The following is a 13500-nucleotide window of genomic DNA, read 5'->3' as shown; positions in this document are numbered from 1 at the left end:
GCAGTAGCAGCAGTAGCCGTACCATTAGCGCTCAAGTCGCCCAACCGGGTGGTGGGGTTCTTGCTGTTCTTGTTGGTGGTGGTGGTGGTGGCAACTGAATCAACGAACTTGGGTCGGTGAGCTGGACAAGCGCTCTCTCTCCCTCTCCATGTATGTATGTGTGTGTGCGCGTGTGCGTGTGTGTGCAACCGACAGCCCCCACCCCACCCGACGAACTTCCCCCGCCTCACTCCTGTTTCCCCTTGAGCTACTTGTTCGGAAATTCGCTCATGTAACGCACCCCTATTGGAATCAGATCTGTTCTTATCTCTGTTGTTATTTCGACCCTCTTTTTATTGTTGATGACGGCTTCCCCTCTCTCCCCTCTCTCCCCTCTCTGCTCCGCTCACCTCCAGCACCAACAGGGTGGAGAGGATGGACAGCGCTGCTTGCCGAGCCTGGGAAGTGCGTGCATGTATGTATGTAAGTATGTATACATGTATGCGCATTTGAAAAGTTGGGGGGAAGGGGCCGAAAGGGCGCAAAAAGGGAAGTCAGTTATGACGTATGCCGTATCCGTATCCGTACGGCCCTTCCAGCCCTAAGTAGTAGATCCGAAACCCAGGAAGGGGGGAAGATGAACCACGTGAACGAAAAGCCGTGCTCGTGGTGATGTTAGTAGTCACGAAGATGTAGCGGAAAACTACCTAGCTAGCCGCCAAGACTAAAATAAAATTGGGGAAAGAAATAACAGCAGGAAAAACCACCCGTAGTATTCTATAAAGGTAAGTGTTAAAGGCGGCAAAGAAGAGGGGAAAAAGGAGCTACGAAGGCGAGGTAAGATGGACGGCTGGCATCGTCACTAGCGAGTAGGTGCGGTGAGGGGAGGGGAGGGGGGAGGAGAGGAGGGTTGTTGCTGCAATATGAGCCTGAGCCTGAGCCTGAGCCTGAGCCTGAGCCTGAGCCTGAGTCTGAGCCTGAGCCTGAGCCTGAGCCTGAGCCTGCACCGGGGGTTAGCTCCTAGAACCCCTCGACACGCGGCCCGGAGGCGAGGGAGGTTCGTAGGGAAGCCTTATAGCTCATGACCAGCTCAGTCCGGGAAGCCGCCTAAGCCCCCTAGCCCGTCCGCCTACGCGCCTCTATAGCCCTTCCGTTGGCTCGCCTCGCCTCGACTTGATTGACTTGGATCGGCTCAGGGCCCATCCGCACGACCGCAACCCACTCCAGGTTGTTCTAGTCCAGATGACTTACCGGCGCGTACTTGTCCTCCTCTCGTTGCAAATCGAAAATCTCCACGGCTAGGCGAGCCAGCTTGCGCCCACCATCACCAGCAGGAACCCCCGCTCCCGCTCCCGCTCCCGTCCCCCCTGGAGCACTCGGGGGCCGTGCCCCAGGAGCTGCACCTGCAGCTGCCGCCACCTGCAAATCCATAAGGCCCAGCGCCGCCCGCCATGCCTCCCCCTCCGACAGCACGGACTCTAGATACCGGAGCACTCTGGCACGAGTGGCGCCGGCAGTAGTGGCGGCGCCTGGGGGGAATGGTGAGGTGGTGGTGAGATGGTGGAAGGACGGTTGCGGTAGGGGTGGAGTATTCGGTGGCAAAGAAAGGGGGGAAGGAACGAGGGGAAAAGGTCGGGCATCGTGGGGTTTAAGGGCTGCGTGTGTATGCAACCCGTTGGTTCAGGTGGAAGCGGGGTTATCCTGGGTCAAGCTGCAGCTGCGCGGGGGATCATGTTGGGAATCATGGTGAAATGTGCAGGTGGATTTTTATTGAGGGCGGGGAAAAAGATGGGTACGGTGATATAGAGTTGGGCGCGGGTTGTAGGGTATTGTGCTTGTTTCCACGCATTGCTCAAGTGTGCTGCTGCACGTGCTGCTAGGAGTAGGCGCCATGAGGGGCGTTTGCCTGCGGGGAATGGTGCTTCCGCGCGGTGCGGCCCGAAAAGATGTCACAGGTGGAGTTCCCCGTACTGTGTTGCAGGCTAGGAAAAATAAGACGTAACCACGGTCTTCAAACTCTTGTAATTCCAATGTTCATATGTAATTACGAAAGTCAATTCTATACATCACGTACTTTAAACGCGAGACCGCTTGCGGACCCTGTCAGTACGGTGTACAAGGAGAAAGAACATGGTGAAAAGGTAAAGACCTCACCAGCCCCTGATGCTGCATGATTTCGCCTTGCTTCCTTCAAGCTAATTATTATGGATGTGTCGCTCTCGGCGAGTAGCAGCTCCAGGACCAGGGGTCCGTTTTCGGGACTTGCGCAAAACTCGTCCAATGTTTGCTTTGCAGAGAGCCATGCTTCGTCGAAAACTGCAGGATCTGGCTGACAGGCAGTGCTGCGGAGCTCTATAAGCGCTGCTCGAACCTGGTCCATGTATCGATAGGCGTTTGAACTTTGCGCAATTCACCAAAGGAAACAAGAAGTCATCGTTAATTACCATATAAAGCCGTCATGGGCACGCCACTATTTTCATGACTCTAACTCGATGATGCTGATCGCGAAGTGTGAGCTAGGAAACCTAACTAACGGTCCTGTATAACTAACTTTTAAAACTTTCCCGTAAAGCCTGTGAGAATGAATGTGTTTGTGCAAGTTAAACTCGAGTATTTGTCCTGGCGAACTTAAACTTTACATTAGCGAAGTGTACAGGAATTATTCTTGGCTGCCGGGCCAACTTCTATCAAGAAAGCGAAATCTGTGCGTCTACAAGGGCGTGTTGACATGGCCCCGCCGAAAGCTGTTGCGTCTTGGTAGCAGGTACCGACACCGCTTATCGAAGCTTTCCAGAGCAAGCCGCATTCTAGTCACCACAAGACCCACCTCATCATCCCGGCCCAAATCATTTCACCAGATCCGGCAGCCAATGTTGCTATCAATTCCGAAACACCACCGACCTTGCCCTCCGCCAACCTCAACTACATGCCGATTTCTGACCCAGGACACACCGCCGTGCGTCCCCAATCAGATCCCTTTCCACATGCGATATTTGAAATCCTACTCATTAGGAGAAAGCTCAGCTCAATAGCGCGATTTTTCTATGACGTGTAACGCCTACTCAACAACAGGTAGACTTCCACCTTGGAAGTTGTCCTTAGCTAAGCCACAGAAGATCCAAACTCAACGGTGGGTTATACAAGGGACGTTCCAATCTCCGTCTGGTCGCGTGGCGGGCCCCAGCTGACCCAATGGATCCTCCCAAGAGCAGATCCTGCTCCATCAGTAATTCTCTGATCTGGGTCGATCTGGGTTTCTGGATCTCGGACGTGCTTACACTACGCACAATTTTTTCCTCGTGCTCCTCGTTCTCTTCCTCCTCGTCCTCCTCTTCGTTCTCCTCTTCCTCCGGCGCTGCCGCATGAGGTAGGTTCTTACTTGAGGCTGGACCCAGCAGCTGCTCCTCGCGTTCTAGCCTGTCGTTGCTTTGCTGTTTCAAAGAATGCTGCTTCCGCTGCTGCTGATGATGGTAGTCTAGTAACAGGGTCATGTGCGACTGGATGTGAGGATTGCAAACTGAATTCGCCGCGGAAGTGCCGCCCGGAGCGGCCAGCGCGAACATGTCCAGCGATGCGATCTGGGCCCGGTTCGTTGTGAAGTTGTTGGAAAGTTGTCGTTGATTATCCGGATTATAGGAGTTTGGTTTTGACCCAAGTTCCATTCTGATGAGGTTGAAGGACGGGGCTCCGCTTCGGCTGCTGCCCGCGTTGTCGCAGGCTGCAGCAGGGTGCTTGACGCTGTTGTCGCCGCTACCTTTCTTGTTGCTACTGTTGTTCGTGGCGACTTTCTTCCTGGGTTTGTTGGAGTGCCACCTCCTGCGCTTCGATCCACCAAGCCAAGCCAGCATTTTTGTCTTAGTAGGATTAGATATCGACAGAAACAGCAGGTTTGTTGTTGTTCAGGAAAGGAAACCGCGGGGCCGAAGTGATTATAGTAATTGCTGGAGTGCTTGATTACATGACCACCTGCTGACAAACAGCAACATCACGGTAGCTGCAACCTTGCAGCTGTTGCGCTTGAGCATCAATCTTATTATGCATATCAATTAGGATTGGCATAACTTCTGCAAGCATCGCTGCGAATGTTTGGAACCTGGAATCGCGCCAACTGTCTCCTACGGCATGCAGTCCTGCAGTTAAGGGCACTATTGAAGCATCATCATTTAAAGATCCAGGCGAATTTTTGGTAATAGGGCTCAGACTTTCGTTGATGTTTGGCCTATCCAAGCTCTGTGCATGCTCTTAAATTGTTGTTCAGGTGCGGGCTGGGCTGCTAAAACCTAAGCGTTACAAGTGGATTCCACCCAGGCATGCCAACGTTTTTCAAAGACCATTATAAAGCATAATATGCTTACAGCTGTGACACAGCTGCTGTGGAATGTTAGATACTTAGCGGTTGGATTAACTGTTAACGACATGCCGACTGCAGCGGCAGCTTGCGGCAGGTGTTTCGTGGTTTCATCTACCGTGATGAGTTCCCGTAGGTCTCGTTGTGATTTGTCTGTAAACTCATGCTGACAAACGTTTGGCTTTAGAAATTCGATCTATCACGTGTATTCTGGAAGCATCTATTTTCCGTGCGTCAAGTTGTCCTTACTTTCATGTTACAACAGATATAGGATTGATATCCATGCCCGTGGTAAAGGTAATTGGATGGTCCACTGGTTAGCGTGCCAAAAAATTGTTTTACTACTTATCAGGAGCGAGAACAACACTAAGGCGTCATATGTATGGAACATAATTTTTACATAATTGCATAGTCAAGGCTAATCTAGCGCTGCAAGTCGACGTCGTTTCGCAACGCATCGCTTCCATCGCATTTAAAGGTCTGCTGAGGCGAGATGAGTTTTCCACAATGGAAAGGTACGTTCCGACATCCTCCAAGGATCAGTTTTGGCTCGGCAGCCATATTCGTTTGATCTTCTACGAAAGCCGGAGATTGGACGCCGCTACCATTTGTCCATGCCGCCAACGTGAGGCAGGAAGTCTTATAAAATACTATGCGACAACAGCCTCAAAATGATCATAGATACTCCTTACCCGGGGCTCAAGGACTAGTCTTATCTGTGCGCGCTGGTTGCGTATGCAGGCCTCTGGGACTGGAGCCTCAAGTACGCGGACGGCACCAGCCCCAGCGGGTTTCGACCGGAGGACGTCGACCCTGAGAAAATGAAATGGTGCGTCGCCCCATCCCACCCTTCCCATTGCCCATTGCCCCTTCACGCTAGAACCATACACCACAGGGCCCCCTCCCAGTACCTCAGTCCAGAGGACCCCGCCGCCGTACTGTGAGCCCCCCTCATCCCCATGCACCCCACCCTTCTGGCTGACCATCCAAACCCCGCCCACCCAACTGTGCAATGTTGCTATCCACACGTTTCTCCCATTGCGTGTAGTGCGGACACTTCACGGTTCATTCGGTCTTCACCAGGTCGTCACTTGGCAGTGATGTCTTTACTATCTTGACTCCCCCACCCGCTCTCTTCACCTGCGGCGGAAGAAGACTCCCCAAGCTGTGTGTTCCTCCAACTTGCCCATCCGTTTCTCGTACAGTTAACACAACCCCTTCGATTTACGGCCACGTTTCTGTGGCACGACATCTGGGTTATTTGCTCGTCCTGCCCTCTTCCTTCCTTTCCCCCCCCTTTCAAAGACCCCTGTATCGGCCCCGACCCCTTCCTCCTCCCATTCTGCACTCCCCCCTCCCTCCTGGTCCTCCGAAACCACGGCTCGATGTGGCTTCATCGCCACTCGCTAGGCAGTTTCGGACCTCTTGGACACGGACAGTGTGATTCCCCTCCCTCCCTCCCTCCATCCCTCCGTCCCTCCCTCCACCCCTCCCTCCGTCCCTCCATCCATCCCCCCATCCCTCTCTCGCTCCAGGCTGGACGACGTCCTCAAACACTACATGGTGGACTTCTCGGCACGGATGAAGGAGATTAAGACAGCGCTAGAGAAGGACACCTCCGCGAGCGGAGCCGGAGTGGAGTCTGACCAGGGTCCTGCCGCGGGCGGTGATGTTGGGGACAGTGGTGGTGCCGGTTTGGAGGAGCGGGAGGCGCTTCTGGAGGAGCTGATGGATATCGTGTCATCCATTGACTACGCGCGAGGTGAGCGGCGGCGGGTTATGACAACGTTTTTGAGATACATTTTGTATTTTTCTATTGGAGGATGCTAGGTAGGGAGGTAGGGGGGGTAGGGAGGTAGGGGGGATAGGGAGGTAGGGGAGTAGGAGGTAAGGGAGGTAGGGTGGTAGGGGGGTTAGGGAGGATGTTGTGTGCCGACCTGTCGACGAAAGTGATGGACAACTAATTTTTGCGGGTTTGTTTGGTGACATGCTGTTAGCTGACATGCAAGTGCACCTCCAAGCTCCCCATCTAACACGCCCCTGACCAGACCGACCCACACAACCCACCCGGCTAGACGGCCAAGGTTGTGAGAAACAAGGAGAAAGCTCGGGCGTACGGGGGTTGGGTTGGGGAGAGGAAAGGGACCGTACGAGCTTTTCTGCCCCCCTTCCTCCCCCTCGTTCTTCCTTCACGCCCCTAAAAGTTTCTCCCAAGTCCAGCCGTTCATAGGGTTCCTTGGTTCCTACACTTCTCCTGACGCGCATATATCCATTTATGCATTCGTACACGCATTCGTACACCCCTATTACCTTGCCACCGCTTAACCAGTTCGTATACTGTCCGGGGCATCGGGCTAGCGTTAAGATTTTCATGTTTGTTTTAATCTTTGCGTCATCAAAGACGCCCCCCCCTGCAAATGTCCCCCCTGCAGACCTGCACAAGATCGGCGGGCTGCCGGTGCTCCTTGAGCTGCTGGCCAGTCCCCAGCCCTCCCTGCAGTGGAGGGCAGCCGAGGTGGTCGCCACGTGTGTGGCCAACAACCCGCCCGTACAGCAGGTAGGGGCTGCTGTTGTTGTGGTTCACCGCTGTAATGAAAGTACATGCAGTTGCAAGTATTTGGGGTATTTTCCTTCCCAGCGACAGCTGCTGCTGCTACAGCTGCCGTACTAATGGTAGCTAAGCTTGGCTGTGTCCGGGCGACCCGCGGAGGCAGCACATGGTGCCGTACTGTCGCTGTCTGCCTCTCTCATGCCCCTCCTTTCTCACACACCCCTCGTGCCGTCTATGTATGCCGTCTGTTGTGTCGCAGTGGTTCCTGGACGGAGGTGTGCTGCCGCGTCTGCTTGACCTCGCCGCTCCCTCCCAGCCCCATGGCACGGTACGGACCAAGGCGCTGCTGGCACTGTCGGGATTGGTACGACACTTCGGACCCGGCTTGGAGGTGAGATAAGGGGGGAGGGGAGGGGGGAGGGAGATGAAAGGGGGGTTGAGGGGAGGAGGATGCAGACGTGGGAGAGATGTGATGCTTTGGGGGGAAGGGAAAGAGGATGCAGGGGTTATAAAGGGCAGGGTTATCAAGCGGTTAGTAGTTGCAACGTGTTAGTTCACATACACACACACGCATGCACGCGTGTAATTTCCATCGTAATGTTGGCCCTTAAAAACCCAACACTTTATCTCTTGATCTCTATCTCCCCTGGTCCAGGCGCTTCGCGAGGCTGGCGGCCTGGTACTGCTGGTGGGCAGTCTGGGTGCCGCTGACCGGCGGATAGCCCGCAAGGCCATGACGCTGCTAACCTACATGCTCACGCAGCGGCGTGCAGACTGCGCCGCAGCCGTTGCCGGCGGCGCCCTGCCGCCGCTCGTCGCCGAACTTGAGCTGCACGCCGCGCCAGACGGCGACAACGACGGCAGCGCCGCGGAAGCAAGTGATATGCGGCAAGCGGCGTTGAGCGCGCTCATACAGCTGGCGTCGTACCCGTCCACGTGGGCGGCGGTGCGTGACGCGCCAGGACTACAGGCGCGCCTGGCAGTGCTGGCGGCGGCGCACGCGGCGTTGCCGGCGGACGTGGCGGAGGCGCAGGCTGAGGAGGGGTTGCTTGTCCAGCAGCTGACGGCCCTGCTTGCGGCGGCGGCGCCACCAGCGGGGCGGCCGGACGAGCTTGATCATGTATCTGTCGAAGCATTTGAAGAGGCGGGGCGGGGAACGACATTTGCCGTGAATGAGCCGCAGCCGGTAGCGGTAACGGTAGCGGTTAGGGATGCTGGAGCGGGGCATGAGGACCAGGGGGGGGGGACGGCGACGATGACGATGACGGTCGCAGGGCGGGGTGGCGCCGAGGGGAGTACTGCAGGTAGCGGTGACCCGGCGGCTGGGCGGCCGCCGCTGTTGCTGGGTGCTCCATAGCTACATCGTACTTGGGTGGTGTGTGCTGAGGAGCCGGATGGCGCTGATAATGGCGCTGCAGGTGCCTCCCCCGGACTATCAGGAACTGCTCGAAAACACACTACCACACTGCGTACGGTGTTCTGCACCGCAGTCATTATGAAGGGAAAACGTCGTTAGCAACGACACGCGGAGAAAATTATGTGTGTAAGTCGCTGGCGGCGACCTCTACATGCCCATGAAGGAAGGATATGTTTGAAGAGCTGCATGGCCAGTGCAGTGGCCTTCCGGTAGTTTGTTTAGCGCTATGCAGGGCTATGTTGCGCTATGATGAAATAGTGTGTACTTCACACTACTTGAAGTTGTGTGTGTGTGTGTATGTGTGACTGGGGGAGTGAGTGTCTTGCCCAGGCGGGCTCGGGGGCCCGGGGGTGCATAGGCAGGAAGGTTGTACGGCAGGCAAGTAGGTCAGGCAGGTAGACGGCAGGAGGGATAAAATATGCGGGCGGAAAGGGACATCATCAGCTAGGATTGTGCGTGGTATGCTGCCGGATGGGGGTTAGCAGGTGGTTAGCGGACGGTTGGTTTCACCTGTGCCGCCAAACCTTCGGGGACTGAACTTTGGATTTAAAACCCTAAGAATGATGAAGCTTAATATGTTTAAAATACGTATATGTATACGACAATTTGACAATGCGAGTACCCATATGTATATATAACAATCCTGCTGCATGCAAATGGAATGACGCCTGTACGGTTTCAGATCCAAGTAGCAGCACGTTTTGTTTTTTGGGCGGGGCCCCAGCGCGAAGCGCCCAGGGGGGCCCCGACCTGTAGGATTGCCCATGTCCGTGTGTGTGTGTGTCTGCAACGGACCAAACATAATATCTCGCCCGGCTGAAACGCGTTATAGGTACTATACAGCATTCTCTATTGCAATGTATCTCGCATGTAGCTAACAAAGACCGTATGAACACAAACAAGTTTAGCTGCCTCCATTCACCGACCTCAAAAGTCACATCAACACCTCTCGGGCTAAATTTCATCTCAAAAGGTGCCGTGTATCTCATAATTGATTTCCGAGATGACAGCGTATGATAACTTGAACACCCAGCTTATGTTACCATTTGCCGGCATGGGCAATCCGACTTGCCACCAGCAGGCCAACATACTTTGCTTTCATTTCTCTATGAAATACACAAGCTGCTTGTTTGTACATTTACTTTGGCCAATGCACGGGGCCCCCTGAGACTTGCGGTGTGCCCCGATCAAGCCCGCGGCTGTGGGGCGGATTGCTGAGGCCGCTGGGATAAACATCACAGACAGCACCGAAATTCACCCAGCTTTCGTTACCATTTACCCGCACGGGCATTCCGACTTGCGGTCTGCCGCACTGTCCATGCGGCATGCACCCGGAATGGATGCGATTCGCGTGGAGCCCGCAGGCGGTGCTGACGATTCCGCCGGTGCAAGCTTAGCTCTCACACCATCAGCACTGCTGCAACAAAGCACATCTCCCACCGCGTTGACACTACCCATCAATTGTCACACTTGCCACCCTTGCTACCGGCCTGTACGAATGCAGAGGGGCCCCGCCCTTTTTCCGGCTTCCTTGAAGCCGACACCCAACTTGTCCGTTCCTTCCCCCATCTCCCTGGGGCCCATCCCGAAGCTGATCATGTCGCTGTCCACGAGCCTCCATGAGCTGCTCTCCCACTTCTCCCGCACGTCCCTGAGTGAGCACCACTCGCCTCTTTTCCGGAAGCTAGCTTTCAACCCCACAACCTGACGAGTGATGAGTGAGAGCCTTGAGGCTCTTTCATCTAGCCTCCGTGTTACGGCCCCCCACCACATACACATACATATACGCACACACAACACGATGTCAGGTTCAAATCTGCTACTGCTGCCACTGTCGTGCATCAATCAACCCAAATCTTGGTCCTTGATCGGCTTCCCCCTAACCCCCTACCGGACACACACACACACATATGTACGGCCCCCCTTACCGCACACATACACACATCACACGCAAACGCATGTGTGCATGTGTTTGCTGCTGTGCAGATTCATTACACCAACCGTCAGGGTGTGACGGGTTAGGTATGATACGTAGTCCGGCGCTAGTTAGTGGCAGTTAGCAGTAGTTGTTAGCAGTTTAGAGCAGTTGCTTGATGGCAGTTGAACTAACCATGTGAATGCACACGTGGTTTGTGTTGCAACAGCACGTGTACGACGCACAGGAAAGTGTTCATACATCATGGAACGGTTGAAGGGAGGGTGAGTGGTTTGTGGAAGGGAGGGTTACCGGGGTGGGTGAGCGGGTGGGTGCTTAGGCGATAACCGCCCTATATTATAATATAGAGGATATTAAAGTATTTGAAATATATACATACATATGCATATATGCGCATATGTATATATATATACATGTATACATATATACATATATATATATACATGTATATATATCTATCTATATATGCATATATATACATGTATATATATACATATACATATATATGTACATGTATATATAGCGGTTTCGGAGCTGCGTCGTTATCGCTAGCCCCGTCGTCTAGCCCCATCGTCGCGTGGGAGCCGCGGTCGCCGGTTCGTTTCCTATCATCATCGCGCACCGCATCGCACCGGATTGCACCGCACCGCACCATACCTGAGGCCGCGCAATGCGCCACCGAGCATCGGTGTGCACCACTTCATCGTGCACGCTAGCTCCGACACCGAGTGGGTGCCGCGGTCGCCAGCTTGATCCCGGCGCCAGCGCATCTTTTTCTTTTTTTCGTTAGGGAGCACTAGCTTCGTCACCACGTGGGAGTCCAGCTTGCCGGTTCGCTTCCCGTCATCATCATTTTTTTTTCTTTTCGTTCTGGACCACGCACCGCACCGCATCATCTCGGACTGCACCGCACCACACCTGGGCCTGCGCAATGCACCCCGGAGCATCGGGGCGCACCACTTTGTCATGCGCGCCGCACCGCACTGCACTGCAGCGCACCGAACCACACCTGAGGCAGCGTAATGTGCCTGAGCATCGGCGTGCACCGCTTGTGGTGTGCGCTAGCTCCAACGCTGACTGGGAGCCGCGGTCACAGGTTCGATCCTGGTGCCCACTCATTTTTCTGTTTTTGTTCAGGACCGCGCACCGCACCGCACCGCACCGCACCGCACCGCACCGCACCGCACCGCACCGCACCGCACCGCACCGCACCGCACCGCACTGCACCGTACCGCACCGCACTGCACTGCACCGCACTGCACCGCACTGCACCGCACCGCACCGCACCACACTGCACCGCACCGCACCGCACCGCACCGCACCACACCGCACCACACTGCACCGCACCGCACTGCACCGCACCGCACTGCACCGCACCGCACTGCACCGCACCGCACCGCACTGCACCGCACCGCACCGCACCACACCGCACCGCACCGCACCGCACCGCACCGCACCGCACCGCACCGCACCGCACTGCACCGCACCGCACCGCACCGCACCACACTGCACCGCACCGCACCGCACCGCACTGCACCGCACCGCACCATACCGCACCGCACCACACCGCACCACACCGCACCGCACCGCACCGCACCGCACTGCACCGCACCGCACCGCACCGCACTGCACTGCACCCGTGACAAATCCGCTGCGGCGACCTTGTGCGTGTACAACATTTCGTTAACGCGAAATTTCAGCTATCCGCGTCTTCACCTGCATTTACTTCTGCTTCGGTCTGACTAAACGCGGCCGCAATCACACGAATTGGCACCAATCCGCATCATCACTTAACCGCGTCTCTCTTTGCTATATAAATTTACTTCTGCTTCGAACTCATTAAAGGCCACCGCAATCACACGAATTGGCAGCTGGACCAGCCTCTCAGCCGCCGCACGTGCACGTCCAATGTCCGCATCTGCCGATCCTCGGACTTCTGTCATCTATACGACACACCGCCCCGGTTTGTATAATTGTTAGCATGCCGATTCCTCCCTACTTATCCTGCTGTCTTCAGATGCATGTCTTTGCAAGCCTATCTACTCCTACCTATTTGCCTCAGGACCTCCTGCACGTTACGAGGTCGGTCCGTGTTAAAGCTGCGCAGCTCCGCGTTTTTGTGCTGCACAACCTTGGTCGTTGATATAGCCGTGCTGCACTTTGCTAAGTGTCTGCACTGCTTTCACCCGATTATCTGTTGCTCGCAGACAGATGGATTCACCGGACACCAAGCGGCAACGGCTGGAACCTTCCAAGTCTTACAACTTGTGAGGTCGCACCCTGCTGACCACCAGGTCGGTTTGCGTTAATATAACGCATGCATACGTTGCTCCTATGCCTTTTCGCGTTCTCGCGTTGTGTTACGTTGTTCCGCGTTCTATGTTGTTGCATCCCGTGTTCTGCGTGTTATGCGATACTTATCCCATCCCATCTCATTACTTTCTGCACCTTCCACCAACTTCTGCAGTAGTATGGACCCGCCGGACGCCAAGCGTCAGAGGCTGGATGTGGCTGCATCACAAAGCAGCACGTCGACGGTCGGCCATCCTGTCGTCACCACATAAGCAGGCTGCTGCGTGTAAACAGCGCGCTGACGCCATGTAAGCAGGTCTTACCGAACTTACGCGCCTGACTTAGTGCCTCCACCTCCGACCGTGCGAAATAGACACATCTGTAGACTCCGACACGCATATTTAGCCGCTTAAGCACACATGTCTTCCCCCATGTGAATCACCGCTCGCGTCTACCTTAAACACCTTATAACGCACCCCAACTGACGCATTTGCAAAACGTAGGGATTCAACAAGGAGCGTCACCTGTCATCTGACGTTTACGGCCGGCCCCGTGGCAACCAATGAGGACCGGCTCTTTGCCGGCGCGCCCAGCCGCTATGGCAGTTTCGTCGCGGGCATCAACACAGCCGGCCAGGGAATAGTCATAGTGCAGATCGACGAGCTTATCCTCGGCAGCTTGGAGACCAGCCACGCATTCGGCCACCGTGTCACGTTTGAGAACGTGGATCCAGCTTCGCTGCCACATTTCATCACTTGTCGGTTCGCTGGGGTGACGGTGGGGCAATTCAAAGTCGGCTCAGCAACGCGGATTTCCATGGACCCCTCCTCCGCTTTCCCAATGCTGTACAGCGCCAAGCTTCGGTTCCCCGTGTACGACACCGATAAGGCCAGCCCCAAGGATCCTCCCGTTAAGGTTGCTCCTCGGCCAGACGACAAGGATCCTCAGGGCTGGCCTTATCGGTGTCGGTGTCGTAC

The 13500-nt window shown here is 55.3% G+C and overlaps 3 protein-coding genes across 3 annotated transcripts in view; 2 read left to right on the top strand and 1 right to left on the bottom strand.

Annotated features, from left to right (window-relative positions):
* VOLCADRAFT_87994 (uncharacterized protein) overlaps positions 1-3827 on the bottom strand; it is a gene marked incomplete at both ends in the record, with an annotated part of 19257 nt that extends 15430 nt beyond the window's left edge. Inside the window, 3 exons of the mRNA XM_002947601.1 lie at positions 390-437; positions 1231-1508; positions 3359-3827. Of these exons, the coding sequence (XP_002947647.1) occupies positions 390-437; positions 1231-1508; positions 3359-3827 (795 nt within the window). The remainder of the gene's footprint in view (positions 1-389; positions 438-1230; positions 1509-3358) is intronic.
* A 1007-nt stretch (positions 3828-4834) lies between these two features.
* Positions 4835-8235, top strand: VOLCADRAFT_116527 (uncharacterized protein; the record flags this gene model as incomplete). The annotated part of the gene is made up of 6 exons (XM_002947727.1): positions 4835-4952; positions 5069-5156; positions 5863-6089; positions 6760-6884; positions 7138-7269; positions 7534-8235. The coding sequence occupies 6 exons, from the start codon at positions 4835-4837 to the stop codon at positions 8233-8235; spliced, it is 1392 nt and encodes a 463-aa protein (XP_002947773.1).
* Positions 8236-10474: 2239 nt separating this feature from the next.
* The window catches only part of VOLCADRAFT_87992 (uncharacterized protein), a gene marked incomplete at both ends in the record, with an annotated part of 18634 nt that continues 15608 nt past the window's right edge, over positions 10475-13500 (top strand). Inside the window, 4 exons of the mRNA XM_002947726.1 lie at positions 10475-10494; positions 12249-12313; positions 12699-12831; positions 13117-13300. Coding sequence (XP_002947772.1) covers positions 10475-10494; positions 12249-12313; positions 12699-12831; positions 13117-13300 — 402 coding nt within the window. The remainder of the gene's footprint in view (positions 10495-12248; positions 12314-12698; positions 12832-13116; positions 13301-13500) is intronic.

This window comes from Volvox carteri (assembly GCF_000143455.1).
Source record: "Volvox carteri f. nagariensis unplaced genomic scaffold VOLCAscaffold_7, whole genome shotgun sequence".
Classification (NCBI taxonomy): Eukaryota; Viridiplantae; Chlorophyta; class Chlorophyceae; order Chlamydomonadales; family Volvocaceae; genus Volvox; species Volvox carteri.
Note: the sequence above shows the minus strand (reverse complement) of the source record. Positions and strands in the feature narration are given on the sequence as shown.